Source organism: Muscardinus avellanarius, assembly GCF_963383645.1.
Source record: "Muscardinus avellanarius genome assembly, chromosome: 1".
Classification (NCBI taxonomy): domain Eukaryota; kingdom Metazoa; phylum Chordata; class Mammalia; order Rodentia; family Gliridae; genus Muscardinus; species Muscardinus avellanarius.
Genome location: NC_137786.1, coordinates 239415905 through 239439668, shown reverse-complemented (window position 1 = coordinate 239439668; position 23764 = coordinate 239415905). Strand labels below are relative to the sequence as shown.

Here is a 23764-nt window from a genome sequence, read left to right as displayed (position 1 = left end):
CCAGTGCCACAAAAAGCAAACCCCACTCTGCAGGTGCTCTGTAATAGTTGGCGGCGTTTCCGTGTGGTTGGGGCTGCCGTGTGCGCTCTCTCACGACTTGATGCTGTGATGCATAGGGCGTGGTGGCAGAGAGCGGCGCATTCTTTCAGGGGTGCTGCTACCCAGCAGTTGGAGGATCCCTGGCTCTGGTTTCTTTCAGGGCTGAGCTCCAATGTGCAACAATGGATGATGATAGCCTGGACGAGCCCGTGGCCCGGAGCCCAGGTCCAGATGGATGCCTCCAAGCCGGCCTTGTGGACCTGACCAGTGATGTGGGTGAGTGGGGGCACTAGAGGGGATCCCCAGAGGAGAGGTGGCGCTTGGTATTTTCTCCTGGTTGACCATGTGGGTCAGTTTTCAATCTTTAACCTTTTAAAACGTTATTCTTTGAGTCGGGCATGGTGGCTTGTGCCTGTAATCCCAATACTTTGGAGGCTGAGACAGGAGGATTGCAGGTTCAAGGACAGCCTCAGCAGGTAGTGAGACCCTGTTTCAGAATTTAAAAATAGGGCTGGTGATGTCACTCGGTTAGAATGCCCCTGTGTTCAATCCCCAGTACCACAAAAACAAAGCATTATTCTTTGAATTTAAATTAGAGAAGTGTCAGCCGGGCGTGGTGGCGCACGCTTGTAATCCCAGCATTTGGGAGGCTGAGACCGGAGGATCGCGGTTTGCAGGCAGCCTCAGCTACTTAGTGAGGCCCTCTGCAACTCAGTGAGACCCGGTTTCAAAATAAAGAATAAAAAATAGGGCAGGGGGTGTAGCTCGGAGGTCAAATGCCCCTGGGTTCCATCCCCAGACCCACAAAAAAAAAAAAAAAAAAAAATTAGAGAAGTATAATATGTGCACTCCCTTTTTGTCTTTTGATTTGTTTTGATTTGCTTTTTGTGAGGGCTGGGTTTTGCTATTTTGCCCAGGCTGGCCTTGAACTCCTGGGCCCAAGCACTCTACCTGCCTTAGTCTCCTAGATAACCGAGACCACAGGTGCATGTCACCGCAACCCAGCCTTTGTCTTTTTTTGTACTTGTTTGGTACTGGGGAGTGAGCCAGGGGCACTCTACCACTGAGCTCTATCCCCGCCCTCTTTACTCATTTATTGTGGCACTAGGATCCAAACCAGAGCCTTCTACCTCTGAGCTACACCCAGCTACCTCCATTTTTTTTTTTTTTTTTTTTAATAAATAGTACTGGGGATTGAGCCCAGGGGCATTCCACCTCTGATCTACACCCTCAGCTCTAAAGTTTTATTTTTTTCTTGCGGTACTGAGGATTGAGCCCAGGGGCATTCTAACTCCAAGCTATACATACCCCTGGCCTGTTTTTTATTCTTTATTTGAAACAGGATCTTACTACGTTGTGAAGGGCCTAAGTAGCTGAGGCAGGCTGCGAACCTATGATCCTCCTGTCACAGCTTCCCAGGTACTGGGATTACAAGCATGTGCCACCTTGCCTGCCTCCTATTTTATTCTGAAATAGGGTCTCACTAGGTTGATGAGTCTCACTCTTGTCTTAGCCTCCCAAGTGGTGGAATTACAGGCATGCGTTCTCATGCCTGACTCAGCCTTTCCTTTTGAGGCAGGGGTTTCATTAAATTGCTCAGGCTGGCCTTAAAGTGGCCATCTTCCTGCCTTTAGTCTCCTAAATCCCTATAAGCAGGTGACACCAGTCCTGGATTTTTTTTTTTTTTTTTTTTAATGGTACTGAGAATTGAAGCCAGGGGCATTCTACCTCCAGGCTGCACCCCCAGACCTATTTTTTACTCTTTATTTTGAAACAGGGTCTAAGTTACGGAGGGCTTCACTAAGTTGCTGAGGCTGGCTGCGAACCTGTGATCCTCCTCTCAGCCTCCAGTATTGGGATTACAAGCAAGTGCCACCATGCCTGGCTTTTTTTTTTTTTTTTTTTTTTGCGGTACTGGGGGTGGAATCCAGGAACATTCTAACTCCAAGCTACACCCCCAGCCCTATTTTTTATTTTGAAGCAGGGTCTCACTGAGTTGCCAAGGGCCTCACTAAATAATAGCTAAGGCTGTTCATGAGACATGATTCTCCTGTCTCAGCCTTCCAAGTGTTGGGATTACACGCATACACCACCACGCCCACCTTGCCTGGCTCTCTTGCCTTATTTTTAATGCAAGCCACACGTGCAGAGTAAAAGAACTCCCCTTTCCCTCCATCTGTTCCACCAGCAGTATCTCACCAGCCCTGGGTAGCCCAGGAGTCCCCCGCAGATGTCCGAGCCTCCCCGAGCATGCGCAGGGCAGCCCTGGTTCTGCCACCTGTTGTGACTGCCCCGGGGCCTTTGCTTTCCTGTGATGTAGAAGAGAGCAGTGATGGCCACAGTGGGGACTCTGAGGATGACACGGGTGGTGAGCATGGAGATGGCACAGACAGAGAAGACGAAGAGGGGGCATCTGAGGAGGAAGACCCGGAGGGCAGATCTGGTAAGCGCGCTGGCACTTGGGCACAGTCTACCCTGGCTCCCTCTGGCCATGACAGGACCTCCACAGCCGGCCGTGCTGAGCTGCAAGCCTTTCCCACGGCCCTCCTGACCTGGCCCCTAGCCGTCCTTCCTTCCTCTTCCTGCCTTTAGAATGGCTGCTCGCTTCTGCTGCAGGGCATTGCTTGACAGCATGGTTCCGTAGTTTCCCTTCTGGTGGGGGCAGTAAACTAAAATGTCTGAGGGGAGCTGTCTGTGGGAAGACGGTCCTGGGAATCCGGGGTGATGAGCAGAGGTGTCTTGGCACCTCCTGCCCACCTGTGGGTGAGTCGCCATTGTCCTCCAGGAGTAGGACAGTTTAGCACATCCCAGGGTTGTGTGGCCTGGGCCACCTGACAGGACACGGGCATGCCGGCAGCACCATCTTGTGCCTTGTTTTTTTTGTTTGTTTGTTTGTTTTTTGTTTTTTTGTTTTGCGGGTCTGGGGATGGAACCCAGGGGCATTTGACCTCCGAGCTACACCCCCTGCCCTATTTTTTATTCTTTATTTTGAAACCGGGTCTGAGTTCTAGAGGGCCTCACTAAGTAGCTGAGGCTGTTCGTGAACTGAGATCCTCCTGTGTCAGCCTCCCAAATGCTGGGATTACAAGCGTGCGCCACCATGCCCAGCTTTCTGTCTTGTTCTTTGCTAGTTCTATCTGGATCTGAGAGCTGGTGAGCACATAACAGGGTTTATTAAGACGTTTCCAGCAGGGTATGGTGGCGCACACTTGTAATCCCCGCGCTTGGGAGGCTGAGATAGGAAGATCGTGCAGGTTCAAGGCCAGCTTCACCTACTGAGTGAAGCTCTCAGCAACTTAGTGAGACCCTGTTTCCAAGTAAGTATAAAATAGGTCTGGGAGTATAGCACAGAGGTAGAAAGCCCCTGGGTTCCATGCTTAGTACCACACACACAAAAAAGAAATTTCCAGCCCATTTGCACCTGTTGAGGTTTGTGTCCTTCAGCTCCTGCAGGGAGCAGTACTGGAAAGGGCTATGGGCACACTGGTGTGCCCTCTATGTTCCTTGAGGCCAACCTGGCCTGTTCACACTTGCGAGGGCCTCGGAGGATTGCCCTAGCCCAGACCAGTTGTAGCCACCTGCCCTAGAGGCTGCGCTCAGCTTACCGCTGCTTTCCTTCTCCCTCAGTCCTGTGGCCGGGTCCCAGGGCATGTGCTGTGACCTGCGCTTCAGTTTTTCTTGATGTCCTTGTGACTCTTGGTATTAGAATGTTCCAGATAAGCCAGGCGTGGTGGTGCACGCTTGTAATCCCAGTACTTGGGAGGCTGAGACAGGAGGATCACAGGTTTGAAGCCAGCCTCAGCTACTTAGTGAGGCTCTCATCAACTTAGTGAAAACCTGTTTTAAAATAAAATATAAAAAAAATAGGTCGGGGGTATAGCCCAGAGGTAGAGGCCCCTGGGTTCCATCCCCAGAACCACACACACACACAAAAAGAATGTTCCAGATACCCCTCATGTTAGGGACAGCGCTTCCAAAGGCGTAGGGCGATGCCGTGTGAGCTGCAGTTCTGTGGACGCTCCCTGTTTCTCCAGCTCTGAGCAAGGGCGGGTTCTTCCTGGGTGTAAAGGTTGCAGATGTGGCCCTTGTACCTACTTTCCAGCAGCAAGCTGGGCATGCCCCGTTTGTAGCAGGTCTTGCACTGGGTGCTGGCACTGTCGGGCTGAGGGCAGAGGGTGCCACATGCCATCAGAACTCCCTCTTGTCCGTGTCGGATGCCTGAGGCTGTCTGGAGACTGGAGCAAAGGTGGGGCCAACTCATCAAGGGTCCCTGCTGTCCTGGAGCTCACCATTTGGCAGCAAAGACCTGCTGAGGAGTGGCAATCAGGGTGCACAATAATGGGTGCCAGCAGTGGGGGGGGGCTCCAAGTCCTGTGGGTGAGGAGAAGCTTCCAGAGCAAGATGCATCCAAGCCAAAGCCTATAGGCCAGGAGTTAGCCAGGCAGTGTGGACATGGGGCCAGGGGTGGAGTGTTGGTGAGAGACTGGTGGTATGAGAACCTCAGCTGAGTGGGAGGGAGGGGGAAGCACGGGGGGTGTCCTGTCCCACTGTATTCCTCCAGTGTCAGCCTCTGGAACGTGAAAAACAGCCTGTGTCATCCGCTGCAGGAGACGCACTCCAGGGTGAGGGGTCCGTCACTGGGCAGGTACACCAAGTGAAGCCCCTTCCCTTGGGCGCAGTTTCTGCTGCACCGCCGTCCGCTCCTGAAGAGCCCGTGGATCTGCTCTTTCTGCCTTCCCAGCTCCAGCTAGGGTCTCTTCAAGTCTTGGCATGAGAGATGAGGACGGAACCTCTGACCTGCTGCCTCGCCCCCTCCCCACGCTCCCCAGTTTCAGTCAGCCAGAAGCAGGCCTGCGTCTGTGTCACAGCGTGCTGGCCTGTCGTCTCTTCTGTTCTTGGAACGCTGCCCTCAGCTGTGCTGGTCCTTGTGGCCAGCTGCCGGCTCCTGCTGGGGCCTGCCCTCAGCTGCACCTTCCTGAGCCCAGGGCATCTTGAGCAGCCGAGGGAAGGAGGGAGGCGCAGGGCCCTGCCCAGCTGCCTTTCTTTGCCCATGCTCACGCTGCTGGAGGTTCTAGTCTTAGCAAGTGCTCAAAGGGATTACTATGAAGCCTGGCACTGCATGGAGCCAGAGTTCTTGCGAGCGCTGGTGCTCTGCCTTCCGGGTTCCACAGGAGGAACCGATTTACCTGGGTCTGCCTGCTTCTGCTGTTGCTGGCACTCAGCCACGCAGGAAAGCTGGAGTCCATTGTCCTTCCCTGCCCACTTAACCAGCTCTTGAGATGGGTGGATCTCCTTTATTCGTTTTTTTCTTGATACACAGCAAGTGAGTAGAGTCTCAGCAGCTCAGAGCGGCACGGTTGTCCTCTTGGTTTTCCCTGGGTTAGCTAGGTACTGGCCAGTGGGGCCCACTGCTCACCTCCCACCAGGTGACTTCAAAGCTTGGGGGGGGGTGCTTTCCTTCTGAGCTCAGGGCCCTCTTCCAGGTCTAGACCTGTGGCAGAGTCCTTAGGGTTGAAGGGTTAGAGCCCATTTTCTGGCTGGCCAGTGGTGGCAACTTCCTCGGTTCCTGTGGGCCACCTCTTCCTTGGCAGTGTGCCCTAGCCGTTTCCTTCGTTCCTTTGCCTCAAGCGCAGCAGGAGCTTGCCTCTGACTTCTTTACTAGCATCTGGAGAAGTTGTGCTAGGGAAGAGCTCACCCAGTGGGGCAGGCCGCTGGGGATGGTTTCCTTTTTGTTAGGTGGCAGCGGGGGCCTACGAAGAACACCCAGTGCCACCACTGGCCTGTCCTAAGGGGCAGCATCCTGTGCCTGGAAAACGGCCCTCTGCTCTGGTCCTTTGTATTTAGTGTTTTGGTGGGAGGTAGGAAGAAGAGGAGGCAGATGTGAGCTGGCTGCTGGGTATGCTGAAGCATCTTGCTCTTGTGCTGGCTAGGCCCCAGCCCCAGTTCTGGAGAAATGGCCCCTCTGTTGTAGCCCAGTTAGGAATCTGCTCTACTTCCCACGGGAGGAGGAAGAAGAGGCCCAGGAGGAGATCTCATGTGGAGGCAGATGGTTCCTTGTCTGTGTGTGTGTGTGTGTGTGTGTGTGTGTGTGTGTGTGTCTGTCTGTCTGTCTGTCTGTCTGTCTGGGGATGGAACCCAGGGGCATTCAACCTCAGAGCTACACCCCTGCCTTATTTATTTATTTATTTATTTATTTATTTATTTATTTTTAATGTGGTACTAAGGGTGGAACACAGGGGCTTTCTACCTCTGTGCTACACTCCAGGCCTATTTTATATTTTATTTGGAAACAGGGTCTCACCAAGTTGCTGGGAGCCTCACTCAGTAGCTGAGGCTGGCTTTAAATCTGTGCGATCCTCCTGTCTCAGCCTCCCAAGCGCTGGGATTACCAGCGTGCACCACCATGCCCAGCAGTTATTCTTTTATTTGAGACAGAGGTGTTTTGAGAAAGAAAAGTTAGAGACATACAGCTGTCTTCTCTGAAGCCTGTGCTGGCACTGAGACTGCCTTGCCCTGTGGTGACTGCCTCCACTCCCAGGCTTGGGTCAGAGGAACTGGTGTGGCGGCTCAGCCCGCATCCCTGCCCCCTTATCTTGGAGACAGCTGTGCTTGAAGAGACCCCTGGTGAGGAACAGTGGCATCCACAGATGGCAGAGCTGTAGGTGGCTCCTCAGTGGCCTAGATAGGCTCTGAGTGTGCCTTGCAGGTGGACAGGGCAGTGTGCCTGCAAGGAGCCAGAGCCGGGACTAAATGAGGCTGGCTTCCTGGATGGTTTGGGCTTTCAGCCAGCACATAGCTCCTGTGTCTTTCACTAAAGTTGTAAGTAACATTTCCACTTTCTCAAGGTTCTGAAGATTCTGAAGACGAAGTAGAAACATTGGTGGCGGCAGCAGATGCTCAGGGGAAGCTGGAAGCCGGTGGCATGCTCAGTTCTGATGACGATGCCGAGAGCTGCCCGATCTGTCTCAATGCGTTCAGAGACCAGGCTGTGGGCACGCCGGAGACCTGTGCCCACTACTTCTGCCTGGATTGCATTGTCGAGTGGTCCAGGGTGAGTCAGCTTTCTGGGCTTTTGCCCCAGAATCCCCCAGTTGCTGTCTGGCTCCCTGCTCTCAGCACCATGGGTGACCCGTCTGTGGGTGAGGGGCTCGGGAAGACTATGGCTCTCTAGGGACCCAGACATAGAACCCTAATGACACACTAGCACCTGCTGCAGCCCGTGTGTGTGCTGTGCTCGCAGGCAGCTCGCTGTCTGACTTGGCGTAGTCTCACAGATGTGGTTCAGTCCTGACAAGCAGCCGTGTCAGGGACAAGCTGGCTGCCTGTTGCATATCTTGCAGTGAGCCTTTAGAAGCAGACACCCACTGACTTTTTTTTTTGTGGTACTGGGGATGGAACCCAGAAACATCCTACCACCGAAACAGGGTCTCACTGAGTTGCAAAGAGCCTCGCTAAGTAGCTGAGGCTGTCTGCCTGCATCCTCCTGTCTCACCTCCCAAGTTCTCGGATTACAAGCGCGCCCACCACAAGTCCTGGGTTACAAGCGCGCCCACCACAAGTCCTGGGTTACAAGCGCGCCCACCACGCCCGGCTCCCACAGGCACTTTCTAAAGCTTCGCTCTGAGAAGTTGCTGACAGCGGAGAGACCTGTGCTCGGTGCTGCCGGTCCATCTCCCGCAGCCTCCCGCCAGCAGAGCACTGGCGTGGTCTCACAGCAAGATTAGTAGTGACTGCGCTGTTTGGCACTCCTGCTTTCCTGGGGAGCTGAGAAGGACTGTTAGTTTGATTTGGTCACAGCTGGGATAATGTCTTCATTTAAACTGAGAAATAAGTGTATTTGCTGTCTCTGCTATTGCATATTTTTTGGAGTAATAGAAGAGAAAAACTAAGCCAGGCGTGGTGGCGCACGCTTGTAATCCCAGCTTCCACCAGTTTGTGAGGCTGAGACCGGAGGATCGCAATTCTAGGACAACCTCACCTACTTAGTGAAGCCTTTTGCAACTCAGCGAGACCCTGTTTCAAAATAAAGAATAAGAAATAAGGCTGGGGTGTAACTCAGAGGTAGAATTCCCCTGGGTTCTATCCCCAGTACTGCAAAAAGAAAAATGAAAAAGAGAGAGAAAAACTAAAGATATATGTATTGGGTTGGAGAAGGCATTTGCAAATAAACATGTCAGTAAAAATTTAAAAATAAACCATTGAAACCCTAAATTTAGGAAGATTGCTGGATACAAGGTTAATAAAGATGAGAAACTGGGCTTAGAAGTAAATCATAGATGTCTAAGACATTTTAAAGAACTTTCCTAAAATAATTACCACTGAATGGACTAAGCCCACTGTACAGAAGGGAGGGCCTTTCCAGAGATGGCGACAGCGACCCGGATCCCAGCACAGGCTTAGGAGTCTCACTGGATGGACTGAAATTCACAGGAGGCTCAGAAAGCAAGAGCAGCCAAGAGAGGTTTGAAAAAGGGAGAGATTATCTGATCTGACCATGATGGTTCACACATGTAATGGGAGACTGAGCCAGGAAGATCACAGGTTCGAGGCCAGCCTCAGCAACTTAGACCTTATTTCAAAATAAAAATAAAGCCGGGCATGGTGGCACACGTTTGTTATCCCAGTACTTGGGAGGCAGAGACAGGAGGATCACAGGTTCACAGCCAGTCTCAGCTTAGTGAGGCTGTCAACAATTTAGTAAGATCCTCTTTCCAAATAAAATATTAAGAATAGGTCTGGAGGTATGGCTCGGAGGTAGAAGGCCCCTGGGTTCCAACCTCAATACCACAAAAAATAATAAATAATCGGGCGTAGTGGCACATGCTTGTAATCCCAGCATTTGAGAGGCCGAGACAGGAGCATCGCAGTTCACAGGCAGCCTCAGCCTCTTAGACCCTTTGCAACTCAGTGAGACCCTGTTTCAGAATAAAGAATAAAAAATAGGGCCGGGGGTGTCACTCAGTGGTAGAATGCCCCTGGGTTCATCCCCAGTACCACAAAATAAATAAGTAAATATAAATAAAATAAAATTGGGCTGGGCTATAAGTTAGAGGTAGAATGCCCCTGGGTTCAATTGCCATTACCACAAAAAAATCAAAGAAAAAGGCTGGGAGTATATCTCAGAGGTAGAATGCCTCAAAGAACGAATATATTGCCTGCTGGATATTAGGATTTACAAAACTATGGTGATTGAACTAAAATTGCGCAGGGTTCTGAAGCATCCAGAGCACAGGCAGCCTCTGGGCTGGGAAGGCAGGACTGCCCGGTAAACAAATCATGTTTTAGGCTAGCTCGCCCATACTGCCAGGTGGATCCAAGACCTGGAGCCAGAAAGCAGAGTCTGGGCCTTTCAGAAGAAAATATAGGTGTTTCTGTTAGAAGGATAAGGAAGGATTCCTGAATAGTAGAGGGTTAGGAATGGAGGTGAGCACAGTGTGCTCAGGAGTTGGGAACCTTGGGCCACACCGGGACACACCACTTGTGGTCCACACGGTCTTGGCTGTGCCTCCTGTTGAAAGATGTGGTCCCCAGCCGGGTGTGGTGGCGCACGCTTGTAATCCCTGCGCTTGGGAGGCGGAGACAGGAGGATCGCGCAGGTTCGAAGCCAGCCGCGCTGGCGTAAGAGACCCTGTTTCAAAAATATAAAATAGGTCTGGGAGTGTAGCCCGGAGGTAGAAGGGCTTCCAGGAACCCCAGTACCACAAAAAAAAAAAAAAAAAAAAGAAAAGAAAAAGAAAGATGTGGTCCCCAGAGTCATGTGGATTCATAGGGAGTGTCACATGTTCGCGTACTCCTAGAGAGTCATGCTCCTTCAGAGACATGCGCGTGGCAGGGTCCTGGATGGCTCTGGGCTGAGTGTGGTGCCATCTGCTTAGTGGAAAGGCAGGCAGACCTGCGAAACCCTGGGGACGTGCCTCCCACCCGACCCCTGGGCACAGGATGCAAGGTGGGCAGGGGCAGAGCCCTAGGTTGGTGGCCCTGGTGGAGGTACATTTGTCAGAATTCCCTGAAAAGTACAGCCAAAACATGCATGTTTTATTGTATACATATTAACTCATGGAAGGCAACTTGAAACTTTACTCTTTGCAAAGACACAGACAAAATATTCACAACACATATCTGATTAGGATCCACCCTATGAAACACACATATTAAGCCAGGCGTGGTGGCGCATGCTTGTAATCCCAGTGTTTGGGAGACAGACTGAAGTATCACAGTTTGCAGACAGCCTCAGCTACTTAGTGAGGACTTTCCCAACTTGGTGAGACCCTGTTTTAAAATAAAGAGTAAGCAATAGGGCTGAGAGCATAGCTCAGAGGTAGAATGCCGCTGTGTTCAATCCCCAGACCCGCAAAAAAAAACAAATGTGAACAAGGCCTGGGAGTGACCTGAGGTGTCATGGGAATGCTGGCAGAGGATTTGAGCAGAGGCTCACAGGGGAGGGCCTTGCCCAGCAGTAGACACCACTGCACTCCTTCCCTGTCCCGTCTTGGCCCCGTCACTAACATGCTGTGTGCACGAGTGGCCGTGTACCCAGCTCTCTTACCTCCCTTTCCCTCCTGGGTGGCAGCCCCATGAGGCACACATCTTGGCTTCTGTTCACCGTGCCCAGCAGCATCTCAGCACGGGGCCTGGCTCACAACGGCCACATGCAGGGAACATTCCATTTCACTATACAAGAATTCTTTTTACTTCCAAATGAATTCTGTATTATAATTCTTTTGGGGGGCCTGGGTCTAGAGATGGAACCCAAGGGCATTCAACCTCTGAGCTACACCCTCTGTCCTATTTTTGGTTCATTATTTTGAAACTGTCTCGCTAAGTTGCAGAGGGCCTCACTAAGTAGCTGAGGCTGTCTGCAAACCGATCCTCCTGTCTCAGCCTCCTGAATGCTGGGATTACAAGCGTACACCACCACGTCTGGCTTTGAATTCTGTATTTTTAAGACAGTATTGATAGCAAAGGTGATTTTACAGGATTCTGATAAAATTTTTATTTCTTACAGAATGCCAACTCCTGTCCTGTTGATCGAACAATTTTTAAATGTATTTGTATTCGTGCCCAGTTTGGTGGTAAAATCTTAAAGAAGGTAAGTGCTCCTTACCAATGTCAATGTTCTGTCTTGTAAGAAAATGTGTGCTTTTAAAATGTGATTTGTAAGCCTGAGACAGGAGGATCGCACAGGTTCGAAGTTAGCCTCAGTTACTTAGTGAGGCTTTCAGCAACTTAGTGAGACCCTGTTTTCAAATAAAATATAAAATAGGTCTGGGAGTATATCCCAGAGGTAGAAAGCCTCTGGGTTCCACCCCCAGTACCACACACACAAAAAATAATAAAATAAAATGTGATTTGTAGAGCTGGGCGTGGTGGCGCACGCTTGTAATCCCTGCGCTTGGTAGGTGGAGACAGAAGGATCGCGCAAGTTCGAAGCCAGCTGTGCTGGCTTAAGATACCCTGTTTCAAGCCGGGCGTGATGGCGCACGTTTGTAATCCCAGCATTTGGGAGGCTGAGACAGGAGGATTGCGCAGGTTCGAAGCCAGCCTCAGCTACTTAGTGAGGCCCTAAGTTTAAGGCAACTCAGTGAGACCTTGTTTAAAAATAATGAATCAAAATTCTGGGTGTGGTGGCATGCACTTGTAATCCCCGCGCTTGGGAGGCTGAGACAGGAGGATCGCGCATCTTCAAAGCCAACCTCAGCTGGTTTAAGAGACCCGGTTTCCAAAAAAAAGATAAAATAAGTCTGGGAGTGTAGCCCGGAAGTAGAAGGCTCCTGGGTTCCATTCCCAGTGCCACCAAAAAAAAAAAAAAGAATCACAAAGAGGGCTGGGGGTGTAGCTCAGAGGTAGAATGCCCCTGGGTTCCATGCCTAGTACCACCCCCCCCAAAAAAGTGATTTGCAAGCTGGGCGTGGTGGAACATTCTTACAATCCCACTACTTGGGAAGCTGAAACAGGAGGATTGCAGGACGGTTCGTGAGACTTTATTTAAAAATAAAGAATAAAAGCCAAGGGCGTGGTGGGCACGCTTGTCATCCAGCACTCGGGAGGCTGAGACAGGGTCCCGGTTCACTGGCAGCCTCAGCTACTACTTACTGAGGCCCTTTGCAACTCAGTGAGGCGCCGCTTCAAAATGAAGAATAAAAAATAGGGCTAGGGGTGTAGTTTGGAGGTAGAATGCCCCTGGGTTCCATCCCCACTACCTCCAAAATATAAAAAAAAAAATTAAAAATAGAACTGGGAGCCGGGTGTGGTGGCTCAGGTTTGTCATCCCAGCATTCGGGAGGCTGAGACAGGATTGCGGTTTGCGGCCAGCCTCATCTACTTAGGCCCTTTGCAAGTCAGTGAGACCCTATTTCAAAATAAAGACTAAAAAGCCTGGCGTGGTGGCACACGCTTGTAATCTCAGCATTCCAGAGGCTGAGACAGGAGGATCACAGTTCGCAGACAGCTGCAGCTACTTAGTGAGGTGAGGTCCTTTGCAACTCAGACTCTGTTTCAAAAATAAAGAATAAAAAATAGGGCTAGGAGTGTAGCTTGGAGATAGAATGTGCCTGGGTTCCATCCCCAGTACCACAAAAACAACAAAATAGGGCTGGGGGTTTAGCTCGGATAGAGAATCCCCATGTTCTGTTCCTAGTACCACACAAAAAGTGACTGGAGCCAGGTGTGGGTGCACACTTTTGATCCCAGTTTGGGATCGGGAGGCTGAGACTGGAGGATCAAAGGTTTGAGGCCAGCCTCAGCTATTTAGTGAAGCCCTCCCCAACTTAGTGAGACCCTGGTTTTTTTTTTTGTGGGTTTTTTTGTTGTTGGTGGTGGTTTTTTTGGTGGTACTGGGGTTCCTGGAAGCCCTTCCACCTCCGGGCTACACTCCCAGACCTATTTTATACTTTTTTATTTGGAAACAGAGTCTCTTAAGCCAGTGTGGCTGGCTTTGAACCTGCGCCATCCTCTTGTCTCTGCCTCCCAAGCGCAGGGATTACAAGTGTGCTCCACCACGCCCTGCTGAGACCTTGTTTTAAAATAAAGAATAAGCTGGGCGTGGTGGCACACACTTGTAATCCCTGCACTTGGGAGGCTGAGACAGGAGGATCGCACGGGTTCGAAGCCAGCCTCAGCTACTTAGTGAGGCTTTTAGCAATTTAGTGAGACCCTGTTTCCAAATAAAACATAAAAAAGGTCTGGGAGTATAGCCCGGAGGTAGAAAAGCCCCTGGGTTCCACCCCCAGTACCATCAAAAATAAAATAAAATAAAGAATCAGAAATAGGACTGGGAGTGTAGCATGGAGGTAGAATGCCCCTGAGTTCAATCCCCGGTACTGTAAATAAATATTAAAAATTTTAAATAAAGAATAAAAAATTGAACTGGGGTGTAGCTCAGGTAGAACACCCTGGGTTCCATCCCCAGCACCACACACATATAAAAATAAATATAAACGATCAAATAGGAGTGGGAAGCTGGCATGGTGGCGCACGCTTGTAATCCCAGCATTCGGGAGGCTGAGACAGGAGGATTGAGGTTCATGGCCAGCCTCAGCTATTTAGTGAGGCCCTCTGCAACTTAGTGAGACATGGTTTCAAAATAAGGAACAAAAAAAATAGGGCTGGGGATGTAGATTGGATGCAGAGTGCCCGTGGGTTTCATCCCCCGAGTAGGAGTGGGAGTGAGCTCAGAGGTAGAATGTCCCCGCTTCGAGGCCAGTGCCCCTCCTCCCCATGAACTGAGGAGCCCTTGCAGCCAGGAGCAGGAGTCAGGAGGTGGAGCTCTCGTCTGGGCTGTGGGCTCTGGGGGGGCGGTGGTGAGGACATCGGGCTCCTGGGCCTGGGCTCCTAGGCCTTCTCGTGGCACAGCTCTCTGGCTTGTCACCTCTGGCGCTTCTGCACCTGCAGGAGAAAGGGAGATGGGGGGCTGCTCACGGGCAGATTTCCGGAGGTACTCAGTTGCACGTTTACTGCGGGGCCCGGAAGGAAGCAGCGTTTTCTCTGCTGTTGTGTACTTTGCTCTTCTGCTGTGTGCGAGCGCTGGTGGGGGTGGGACCTAGGACCTCCTGTATGCTAGGCAAGTGCTCCACCAAAGTCCCAGAAGCCACAGGGGTGGGAGCAAATGGGCTTTTTGTTACGTCTCTGGGGCGGGTGGCATCCCTTCTGCGCTGGCCTCTTGGGTCTGGGCTGCAAGTGACTCCGTTTTGCTGGTTCAGGCATCCTGCCTCCGGCGGCCGCCTGTACCTGGCACTCTGTGCAGGAAGCTGGAGGCGGCCAGGAGATGTTGCTAGCATTACTGAGCTCTGGCTTTGGGGGTGACTGGCTTCATAGCCACATGCAGTTCTGGGGCAGCCCTTGATTGCTCACCCTGAAGCAAAGGCATCTGGCTGTCGCCCGAAGGCCCATGTGCCCAGAGCAAAAGGGCCAGATGGGGAGGTGGCAAGGGACTGGGAGGTCTTGTTTGGAAAAGCATGTCCAGGCCTCAGGTGTTTTACGGTTCAAGTGACAGTGGCTGTGTCCCAGAGGGTGGCAGGGCTGCCACCACCTCAAGGAGCCGCACACCAAGCACATTTTGGTGTGATTCTGAGTCTTAATCAGCAGTGTGTGTGTGTGTGTGTGTGTGTGTGTGTGTGTGTGTGTGTGTGTGTTTTACTGGGGATGGAACCCAGAGGCTTTCTACCCCCTAGCTATGCTTCCAGACCTGGTTTTATGTTTTATTTGGAAAGAGTCTCACTATGTTACTGAGCACCTCACTAAGTAGCAGAGGATGAACCTGTGCAATCTTACTGTCTCAACCTCCGAAGGTACTGGGATTGCAAGGTCTTTTTTTTTTTTTTTTTTTTTTTTAGTGATATTGGGGATGGAACCCAGGGGTATTCTACTTCTGAGCTACACCCCCAGCCCTATTTTTTGTTTTTTATTTTTAAACAGGACCTCACTGAGTTGCAAAGGGCCTCGCTTAGTAGCTGAGGCTGTCTGCGAACCTCCTGTCTCACCTTCCAGAATGCTGAGATTACAAGCGTGTGCCACCACGCCCAGAGTAGCAGCAGTTCTTGAGGGGTTTCTGTGTGTGTGGTATTGGGGCCCAGGGCCTCGGGTGTGCTCGGTGAGCACCCAGCTTAGCTGCTGCTCTTGAGCAGCCCTGCTAGTGTCCCCTGCCACACTGAGGGACTTGACGCCCTCCCCTTGGCACCACGCAGTGTCCTGGGGACAGCTCCGGGCTGTAGGCCTCTGGCCCCTCCATGTGCTACGCACACCTTCTCTTGCATTGCCTCCTAGTTGCTGGTCTTAGCGTGGAGGAGTGCAGCTTGCTTCTGCACATGAGTTCAGGACTAGATCTTGGTGGTGGCTCCGCTTTGGATTAGCCGCCCATCGTCCTGTGAATTGACCACTTGGATTCTGGGGTCTGTATGGTATGTGAGTAACAGTTCCTTCTTCAGATTCCAGTGGAGAACACTAGAGCCCAGGAAGAGGAGGAGGACCCCACCTTCTGTGAAGTGTGTGGCAGGAGTGACCGTGAGGACCGGCTCTTGCTCTGTGATGGCTGCGATGCCGGGTAAGGGTAGTGGGCCGAGCTTGGGTTGAGGGATGCAGGAGGAACAACCAACGCCATGCACATGTGGCATGGTGCCCACATCTGGCCCTCGGCTGCCAGGACCACCGGCTCCCCTATTCAGGTCATCTGCACCTCCCCTTTCCCCAGAGCACTCTGAGGCCAACTGGAGATAAGAAGGTGAGACTTGGGTGTGGGGCACCCCGTAATCCCAGTTCCTGGGAGGCTGAGACAGCCTCAGCAGTAAGGTGAGATTCTCAGAAACCTAAGATCCTGTTTCAAAAATAAAAAAGTAAGCCGGGCGTGGTGGCGCATGCTTGTAATCCCCGTGCTTGGGAGGCTGAGACAGGAGGATTGCGCAGGTTAAAAGCCAGCTGCGCTGGCTTAAGAGACCCTGTTTCCAAATAAAAAGTATAAAATAGGTCTGGGAGTGTATCCCGGAGGTAGAAGGGTTTCCAGGAACCCCAGTACCACCAAAATAAATAAATAAATAAAAATAAAAAAGTAAGCTGGGCATGGTGGCACACACTTGTAATCCTAGCATTCGGAAGGCTGAGACAGGAGAATAGCTGTTTGCGGACAGCCTCAGCTACTTAGTGAGGCCCTGTGAAACTTAGTTAGACCCTGTTTCAAAATAAAGAATAAAAAAATAGGGCTGGGGGTGTAGCTCAGAGATAGAATGCCCCTGGGTTTCATCCCCAGTACTGAAAGAAAAAAATAAAATAAAATAAATAGGGGATGGAGCTCAGAGGTAGAATCTCCAGTGTCACACACAAAAAAAGCAAGGCAAACACAGAGAGGCGGGACTGTGGCCTGTGGTGAAGGGGGACGGGAGCTGCAGCAGCCGTGGCCCTTCACGCTGCTGACTGCTGCGCGGCCCAGGGCGTGCCCGGAGCCTGGAGGTGGGGCTCCTGCTCTCTGCTCCATGGCGCTGCCCAGAGTCTGCGGGTCCTTTCCTCGCCGTCCTGTCTCTGGCTTAGGTGGGCCCTGCCTCGTCCATCCTGTCTCTGGCTTAGGTGGGCCCTGCCTCGTCCATCCTGTCTCTGGCTTAGGTGGGCCCTGCCTCGTCCATCCTGTCTCTGGCTTAGGTGGGCCCTGCCTCGTCCATCCTGTCTCTGGCTTAGGTGGGCCCTGCCTCGTCCATCCTGTCTCTGGCTTAGGTGGGCCCTGCCTCGTCCATCCTGTCTCTGGCTTAGGTGGTCCTTTCCTCGTCCACCCTGTCTCTGGCTTAGGTGGGCCCTGCCTCGCCGTCCTGTCTCTTGCTTAGGTGGGCCCTGCCTCGTCCATCCTGTCTCTGGCTTAGGTGGCCTGCCTCGTCCATCCTGTCTCTGGCTTAGGTGGCCCTGCCTCGTCCATCCTGTCTCTGGCTTAGGTGGCCCTGCCTCGTCCATCCTGTCTCTGGCTTAGGTGGGCCCTGACTCGTCCATCCTGTCTCTGGCTTAGGTGGTCCTTCCTTGCCGTCCTGTCTCTGGCTTAGGTGGGCCCTGCCTCGTCCATCCTGTCTCTGGCTTAGGTGGTCCTTCCTTGCCGTCCTGTCTCTGGCTTAGGTGGCCCTGCCTCGTCCATCCTGTCTCTGGCTTAGGTGGTCCTTCCTCGCCGTCCTGTCTCGTCCATCCTGTTTCTGGCTTAGGTGGCCCTGCCTCGTCCATCCTGTCTCTGGCTTAGGTGGTCCTTCCTCGCCGTCCTGTCTCTGGCTTAGGTGGGCCCTGCCTCGTCCATCCTGTCTCTGGCTTAGGTGGGCCCTGCCTCGTCCATCCTGTCTCTGGCTTAGGTGGTCCTTCCTCGCCGTCCTATCTCTGGCTTAGGTGGGCCCTGCCTCGTCCATCCTGTCTCTGGCTTAGGTGGTCCTTTCCTCGTCCACCCTGTCTCTGGCTTAGGTGGGCCCTGCCTCGCTGTCCTGTCTCTTGCTTAGGTGGGCCCTGCCTCGTCCATCCTGTCTCTGGCTTAGGTGGGCCCTGCCTCGTCCATCCTGTCTCTGGCTTAGGTGGTCCTTCCTCACCGTCCTGTCTCTGGCTTAGGTGGGCCCTGCCTCGTCCATCCTGTCTCTGGCTTAGGTGGCCCTGCCTCGTCCATCCTGTCTCTGGCTTAGGTGGTCCTTCCTCGCCGTCCTGTCTCTGGCTTAGGTGGCCTGCCTCGTCCATCCTGTCTCTGGCTTAGGTGGCCCTGCCTCGTCCATCCTGTCTCTGGCTTAGGTGGCCCTGCCTCGTCCATCCTGTCTCTGGCTTAGGTGGCCCTGCCTCGTCCATCCTGTCTCTGGCTTAGGTGGTCCTTCCTCGCCGTCCTGTCTCTGGCTTAGGTGGCCTGCCTCGTCCATCCTGTCTCTGGCTTAGGTGGCCCTGCCTCGTCCATCCTGTCTCTGGCTTAGGTGGCCTGCCTCGTCCATCCTGTCTCTGGCTTAGGTGGCCCTGCCTCGTCCATCCTGTCTCTGGCTTAGGTGGGCCCTGCCTCGTCCATCCTGTCTCTGGCTTAGGTGGTCCTTCCTTGCCGTCCTGTCTCGTCCATCCTGTTTCTGGCTTAGGTGGCCCTGCCTCGTCCATCCTGTCTCTGGCTTAGGTGGTCCTTCCTCGCCGTCCTGTCTCTGGCTTAGGTGGGCCCTGCCTCGTCCATCCTGTCTCTGGCTTAGGTGGCCCTGCCTCGTCCATCCTGTCTCTGGCTTAGGTGGTCCTTCCTCGCCGTCCTGTCTCTGGCTTAGGTGGCCTGCCTCGTCCATCCTGTCTCTGGCTTAGGTGGCCCTGCCTCGTCCATCCTGTCTCTGGCTTAGGTGGACCCTGCCTCGTCCATCCTGTCTCTAGCTTAGGTGGCCCTGCCTCGTCCATCCTGTCTCTGGCTTAGGTGGGCCCTGCCTCGTCCATCCTGTCTCTGGCTTAGGTGGTCCTTCCTTGCCGTCCTGTCTCTGGCTTAGGTGGCCCTGCCTCGTCCATCCTGTCTCTGGCTTAGGTGGTCCTTCCTCGCCGTCCTGTCTCGTCCATCCTGTTTCTGGCTTAGGTGGCCCTGCCTCGTCCATCCTGTCTCTGGCTTAGGTGGCCTGCCTCGTCCATCCTGTCTCTGGCTTAGGTGGTCCTTCCTCGCCGTCCTGTCTCTGGCTTAGGTGGGCCCTGCCTCGTCCATCCTGTCTCTGGCTTAGGTGGTCCTTTCCTCGTCCACCCTGTCTCTGGCTTAGGTGGGCCCTGCCTTGTGCTGTGGCTACTGATTGGTCTGCTGTAAAGCTGTAGGGCGAGGGTCCTGGAATGCCTTGCCCTGGGGCAGGTCCCCAGAAGGTATTGAAAGAGCCAGGGAGACTAGAACTGGATGTCCTCTTGGGCAGGCAGTGGCACCGCAGGGTTGAGGCGGGAGGCCTTGCGCCTTTTGCTGTGGGCTCAGGGCTGCTCCGTGGCTGGCAGTCCTGCCACCCAGAGGGTGGAGCCTCAGTTTCAACTCAGTTTCAACACAGCCTGGCCACCCCTCCCTTTGCTCACCCCCACGCCTGCTCCATGCAAACCACTTGTGCAGGAGCGCGGGCTGGGCTTTTGCGGTGGTGTGCACTGCACGAGACTCTGTCTTACCGGGACACTCTGGCCCTCCCAGGCCTGTGGGAGCTCGGTGCTGCCTGTCTCTCTCACAGTCCTGGCGTGGCTGCAGCTCGGCTCTCAGCTCAGACTGGGCCTCTCTCCTCCCTTACTGGAATCCATGTTTCATTACGGCTTACTGAACGCCTCAGCTCTACTTTTTGCTGAGGCTGTCCACGAACCACGGTCCTCCTGTCTCAGCCTCCCAAATGCTGGGGTGACAAGTGCACGTCACCACACCTGGCTGTACTGATTTTGATGATGTGTGTCTGAAAAGCTGGGTTACAGCCTCAGACGTCCCCAAGGCCTGTTGGTCTGCCCACTGTACCCAGACACAACTTAGTGCCTTGATTCCTCACTTACACTATGAGCAGTAGCAGAGCACAAAACCCAGGATTTCATGGGTACCCCGGGCTGAGGCTGTCCACTCCCTAGCACTCGGAACTCTGCTGCTAGGCGTGGTCGCACTCACTGGTAACCCTCGCATTGGGAGGCAGAGACAATAGGATTGCAGGTTCAAGACCAGCCTCAGCAACTTAGTGACATCCTGGTGTTTTTTGTTTGTTTGTTTCTGTTCGGTACTAGGGATGAACCCCAGGACATTTTGCCTCTAGGCTGTACCCCCAGCCCTATTTAGTTTTACTTTGAAACAGGGTCTCACTAGGTTGATGAGAGTCTTACTATTGGCTGAGGCTGTCCTCGAACCTGCCGTGATGATGGCATACCTAGCTGTGAGAGCCTGTTTCAAAATTAGAAAATAAAAAAGCTGGGTGTGGTGGTACATGCTTGTAATTCATTACTTGGGAGGCTGAGGCAGGAAGATGGCAGGTCCGTTGCTAGCTAGCCTCAGCAACTTAGGCCCTCTACAATTTACCTTCAAAATAAAAGACTAAATAGGGCTGGAATGTAGCTTCGAGGTAGAATACCCGAGTTCCATTTCCAATATCACCAAAAACTAAAAGGCTACCCAGGCATGGTGGCGCGCGCTTGTAACCTCAGTATTTAGGAAGCTGAGACGGGATTGCAGATACGGAGGTGTGCCCACCGCAAGTAGGCCTCCATCAGTCCACAGGAGCATGCTCAGTCTCAGGACTGCTGTGCCTGTGGATGCCAGTCCCAGCCACAGACCTCGCCTGGGTTCAGTTGGGTGCCCAACAGCTTACAGTCCTCAGGGAGACAGTTTGCTGTTACTGCAAAGGCTGCATGTGGTGGGGAGGTGTGCAGAGCTTCCCTGCCCTCTCCATCCCTCCAGGAACTTCCCCATGGTCGGCTCTCCAGAATCTCTCCCAGCCCCGTCCTTGGGGCCTACGGGGGACTTCATTGCATAGCTTGACTGAAATGCGCACCCTGTGCCAGCACTGACTGGACAAAGGCTGAGGGCAGCACGGTCCCTGCCCAGATTCCTCAGCATGCATGCCTGTGGTCATAGGCAGGTGCCCTCTGAGGTGGGATCATGGCCTGTTAGATATGGTGGGCCCGATAGGTGAGGTTAGTTTCCAATGCCCACCTTGAGAGTGTGGGGGGGGTAATGAGCCAGGAGCCAAGGACAAGACCAAAATAGATGGATATCCCTTCACCTGGGCACCTTCAGTCCACTTGAGGAGTGCTGCAGACTGGGGCACATCTGGGTTTCATCTTGGCACCTAATTTGCATGTGTGGTTCAGGGACCAAGGCTGGGGATAGACACCACCTTGTTGTTCTGTAGGTACCACATGGAGTGCCTGGATCCCCCCCTCCAGGAAGTGCCTGTGGACGAGTGGTTCTGCCCAGAGTGTGCTGTTCCTGGTGGTGTCGCTGCTGCTGGTAACACGCTGCCCCTCCCAGAGCGCCAGGGTCCTTCTCAGCGTGGGGCAGCTCGTGTCTGTGAGGGAGAGCAGTGTTCCTTCATGCTGTTGGGTGGGAGCTAGAGGTGCTGTGTCTGGAGGTCATGGTTGTTGGTTCAGGGCTCTGGTCTTTGAGGTTGGCGGACCTTGCTCGGGGAGAAGCCCATGCTGTCCCCTGTCCTGCCTGGTCTGGGGCAGACTTCTGGGTGAGCCTGTGATGTGCGTTGGGTCTGGCCCAGCAGTCCAGGGTTCTCTTCTTCCGAGATGCGGGTCCTGTGAGTGAGGAGGAGGTCTCCCTGCTCCTGGCCGACGTGACGCCCACCACCAGCAGGCTGCGGCCTCGTGTAGGCCGGACCCGGGCCATCGCCAGGACGCGGCAGAGCGAGAGAGTGAGGGCGACTGTGAACCGGAACCGGATCTCTACAGCCAGGAGGGTCCAGGTGGGTGGGCCAGTGCTGGGCTGAAGGTGCCACGTCATGTCAGCGGTGTGTGTCTGAGCCACATGCACCTTTCCGCCTTGTTGTCAGCCTGGTACGGGCGTGGGTGTGAGCCTTGGGTGCAGTGCCCCACTGTGTACCCATCACCCAGAAAGCCCAGAACCAGGGGCTGGGAGCCAAGGGCTCATCCCAGGCCTGGCGGGCAGTTGGCCTGACACATGTGGACAGGTTGTGATCTTGGGAAGTCCTTTCCACGTGCTGAAGGCCCAGGTAAGGTACCTTCCTAAGCCAGGCTGTCCTCACCCTGAGCTTGCTGCCTGGAAGCCCTGCCAGGAGCCCCTGTCCACGTGGCTGTGCTGGCCCTTGGCTCTCTGGAGCAGAGTGGGGTGGAGCAGCCTGAGGACATCCTGACACCTAGTGGACTCCAGTGAGCCATATTCAGGGCTCCAAGTGGGGGTCTGCGATGGCACTGTCCCCTCAAGAGATGGTACTCAGTGTCCCTGTCTCGACGGGTCTTCAGCACACCTGCTCTGACCAGCACTGTTCTTGTGGTGTAGCATGTGCCAAGGTACCTCATGTCTTCCCTGTTGGATGAGACCATCGAGGCTGTCGCCACAGGTCTGAGCACTGCAGTGTACCAGCGCCCCCTGACACCGCGAGCCCTTGTGAAACGGAGAAGGAAGACAGGTAAGCCTGGCAGGGTGGCCGTGTCCCCTGTCGCTGCTCTGTGTGTGTGTGTGTGTGTGTGTGTGTGTGTGTGTGTGTGTGTGTGTTCGTTCGTTTGTTCTGGTGATTGAGCCTAGGGTCATTCTGCCTCCAAGCCATAAGCCCAAACCTTTTTTTTTCTTGTTGTCTTAAAACAGTTTTTTGTGGGTCTGGGGGTGGAACCCAGGGGCATTCGACCTCGTAGCTACACCCCCTGCCCTATTGTTTACTCTTTATTCTGAGAGGCGTCTCACTAAGCTGTGGAGGCCTCCCTAGGTAAGCTGAGGCCCGCACACTGCAGTCCCCAGTGTCGGCCCCTCCCGAATGCTGGGTACAAGCGTTTGAAACAGCCTCGCCAAGTTGGTGAGGGTCTTGCTAAATCACACAGGTGCAACTCCGAACGCATGGTTTTGACAGCTGTGTTCACCCACCCGTAGACTGGGAACGTTTGAACGTGTGTAGGCTTGCTTTTCTTGTTTTAGTTCCCTGAGCAACGCAGTGTAACAGCTATGGACGCACATCTGCAGTGCGCGGTGTGAGAGGTGATCTAGAGGATTTGAAGCACGCAGGAGTGGCGTGTGGGGCCTGATGGTGGCGCCTGGGACCTCTGTACTCAGGCTGAGATAGGAGGATCCAAGGTTCAGAAGCAGCCTCAGCAACTGAGTAAGAACCTATTTCCAATTAAGTAGACTAGGAGCCGGGCGTGGTGGCGCACGCTTGTGATCCCAGCATTCTGGAGGCTGAGACCAGAGGATTGCAGTTTGCAGACAGCCTCAGCTACTGAGTGAGGCTCTCCGCAACTTAGTGAGATCCTGTTTCAAAATAAAGAATGAGGCCGGGCGTGGTGGCGCACGCTTGTAATCCCCGCGCTTGGGAGGCAGAGACAGGAGGATCGCGCAGGTTCGAAGCTAGCCCCGCGCGCTGGCTTAGGAGACCCTGTTTCCAAATAAAAATGCAAAAATAGGTCTGGGAGTGTAGCCCGGAGGTAGAAGGGCTTCCAGGAACCCCAGTACCACCAAAAAAAAATAAAAAAATAAAAAAAAAAAAAGAATGAAGCCAGGCGTGGTGGCTCACACTTGTAATCCCTGCACTTGGGAGGCTGAGACAGGAGGATTACGCAGGTTTGAAACCAGCCTTAGCTACTTAGTGAGGCTCTCAGCAACTTAGTGAGACCTGTTTCCAAATAAAATATAAAAAATAGGGTTGGGAGTATAGCCTGGAGGTAGAAAGCATCTGGGTTCCACCCCCAGTATCAAACAAAACAAAACAAAACAAAAAAACGAATGAAAAATAGGGTAGGTGTGTAGCTTGGAGGACAAATGCCCCTGGTTTCCATCCCCAGGCCCACAAAAAGAAAGAGAGACAGAGACAGACAGACAGACAGACAGACAGACAGACAGACCAGGGCTAAGGGTATAGCTCAGAGGCAAAATGCCTCTGGGTTGAATCCCCAGCACAACAAAGAATAAAATAAAAGCTGGGCATGGTGGCGCTTACTTGTAATCCCAGCACTTGGGAGGCTGAGACAGGAGGATCACGCAGGTTTGAAGCCAGCCTCGGCTACTTGGTGAGCCTCTCAGCAACTTAGACCCTGCTTCCAATAAATATAAAAATAGGTCTGGGAGTATAGCCCAGAGGTAGAAAGCCCCTGGGTTCCATCCCCAGTGCCACCAAAAAAA

At 53.3% G+C, this 23764-nt stretch overlaps 1 protein-coding gene across 1 annotated transcript in view; it reads left to right on the top strand.

The window, feature by feature from the left end:
* Nucleotides 1-203: 203 nt before the first annotated feature.
* PHRF1 (PHD and ring finger domains 1) overlaps nucleotides 204-23764 on the top strand; it is a gene marked incomplete at its 3' end in the record, with an annotated part of 36749 nt that continues 13188 nt past the window's right edge. The window contains exons 1-8 of the mRNA XM_080715849.1: nucleotides 204-315; nucleotides 2360-2482; nucleotides 6885-7090; nucleotides 11045-11128; nucleotides 15462-15577; nucleotides 20826-20923; nucleotides 21208-21383; nucleotides 21938-22067. Of these exons, the coding sequence (XP_080571975.1) occupies nucleotides 222-315; nucleotides 2360-2482; nucleotides 6885-7090; nucleotides 11045-11128; nucleotides 15462-15577; nucleotides 20826-20923; nucleotides 21208-21383; nucleotides 21938-22067 (1027 nt within the window). The 5' untranslated portion in view covers nucleotides 204-221. The remainder of the gene's footprint in view (nucleotides 316-2359; nucleotides 2483-6884; nucleotides 7091-11044; nucleotides 11129-15461; nucleotides 15578-20825; nucleotides 20924-21207; nucleotides 21384-21937; nucleotides 22068-23764) is intronic.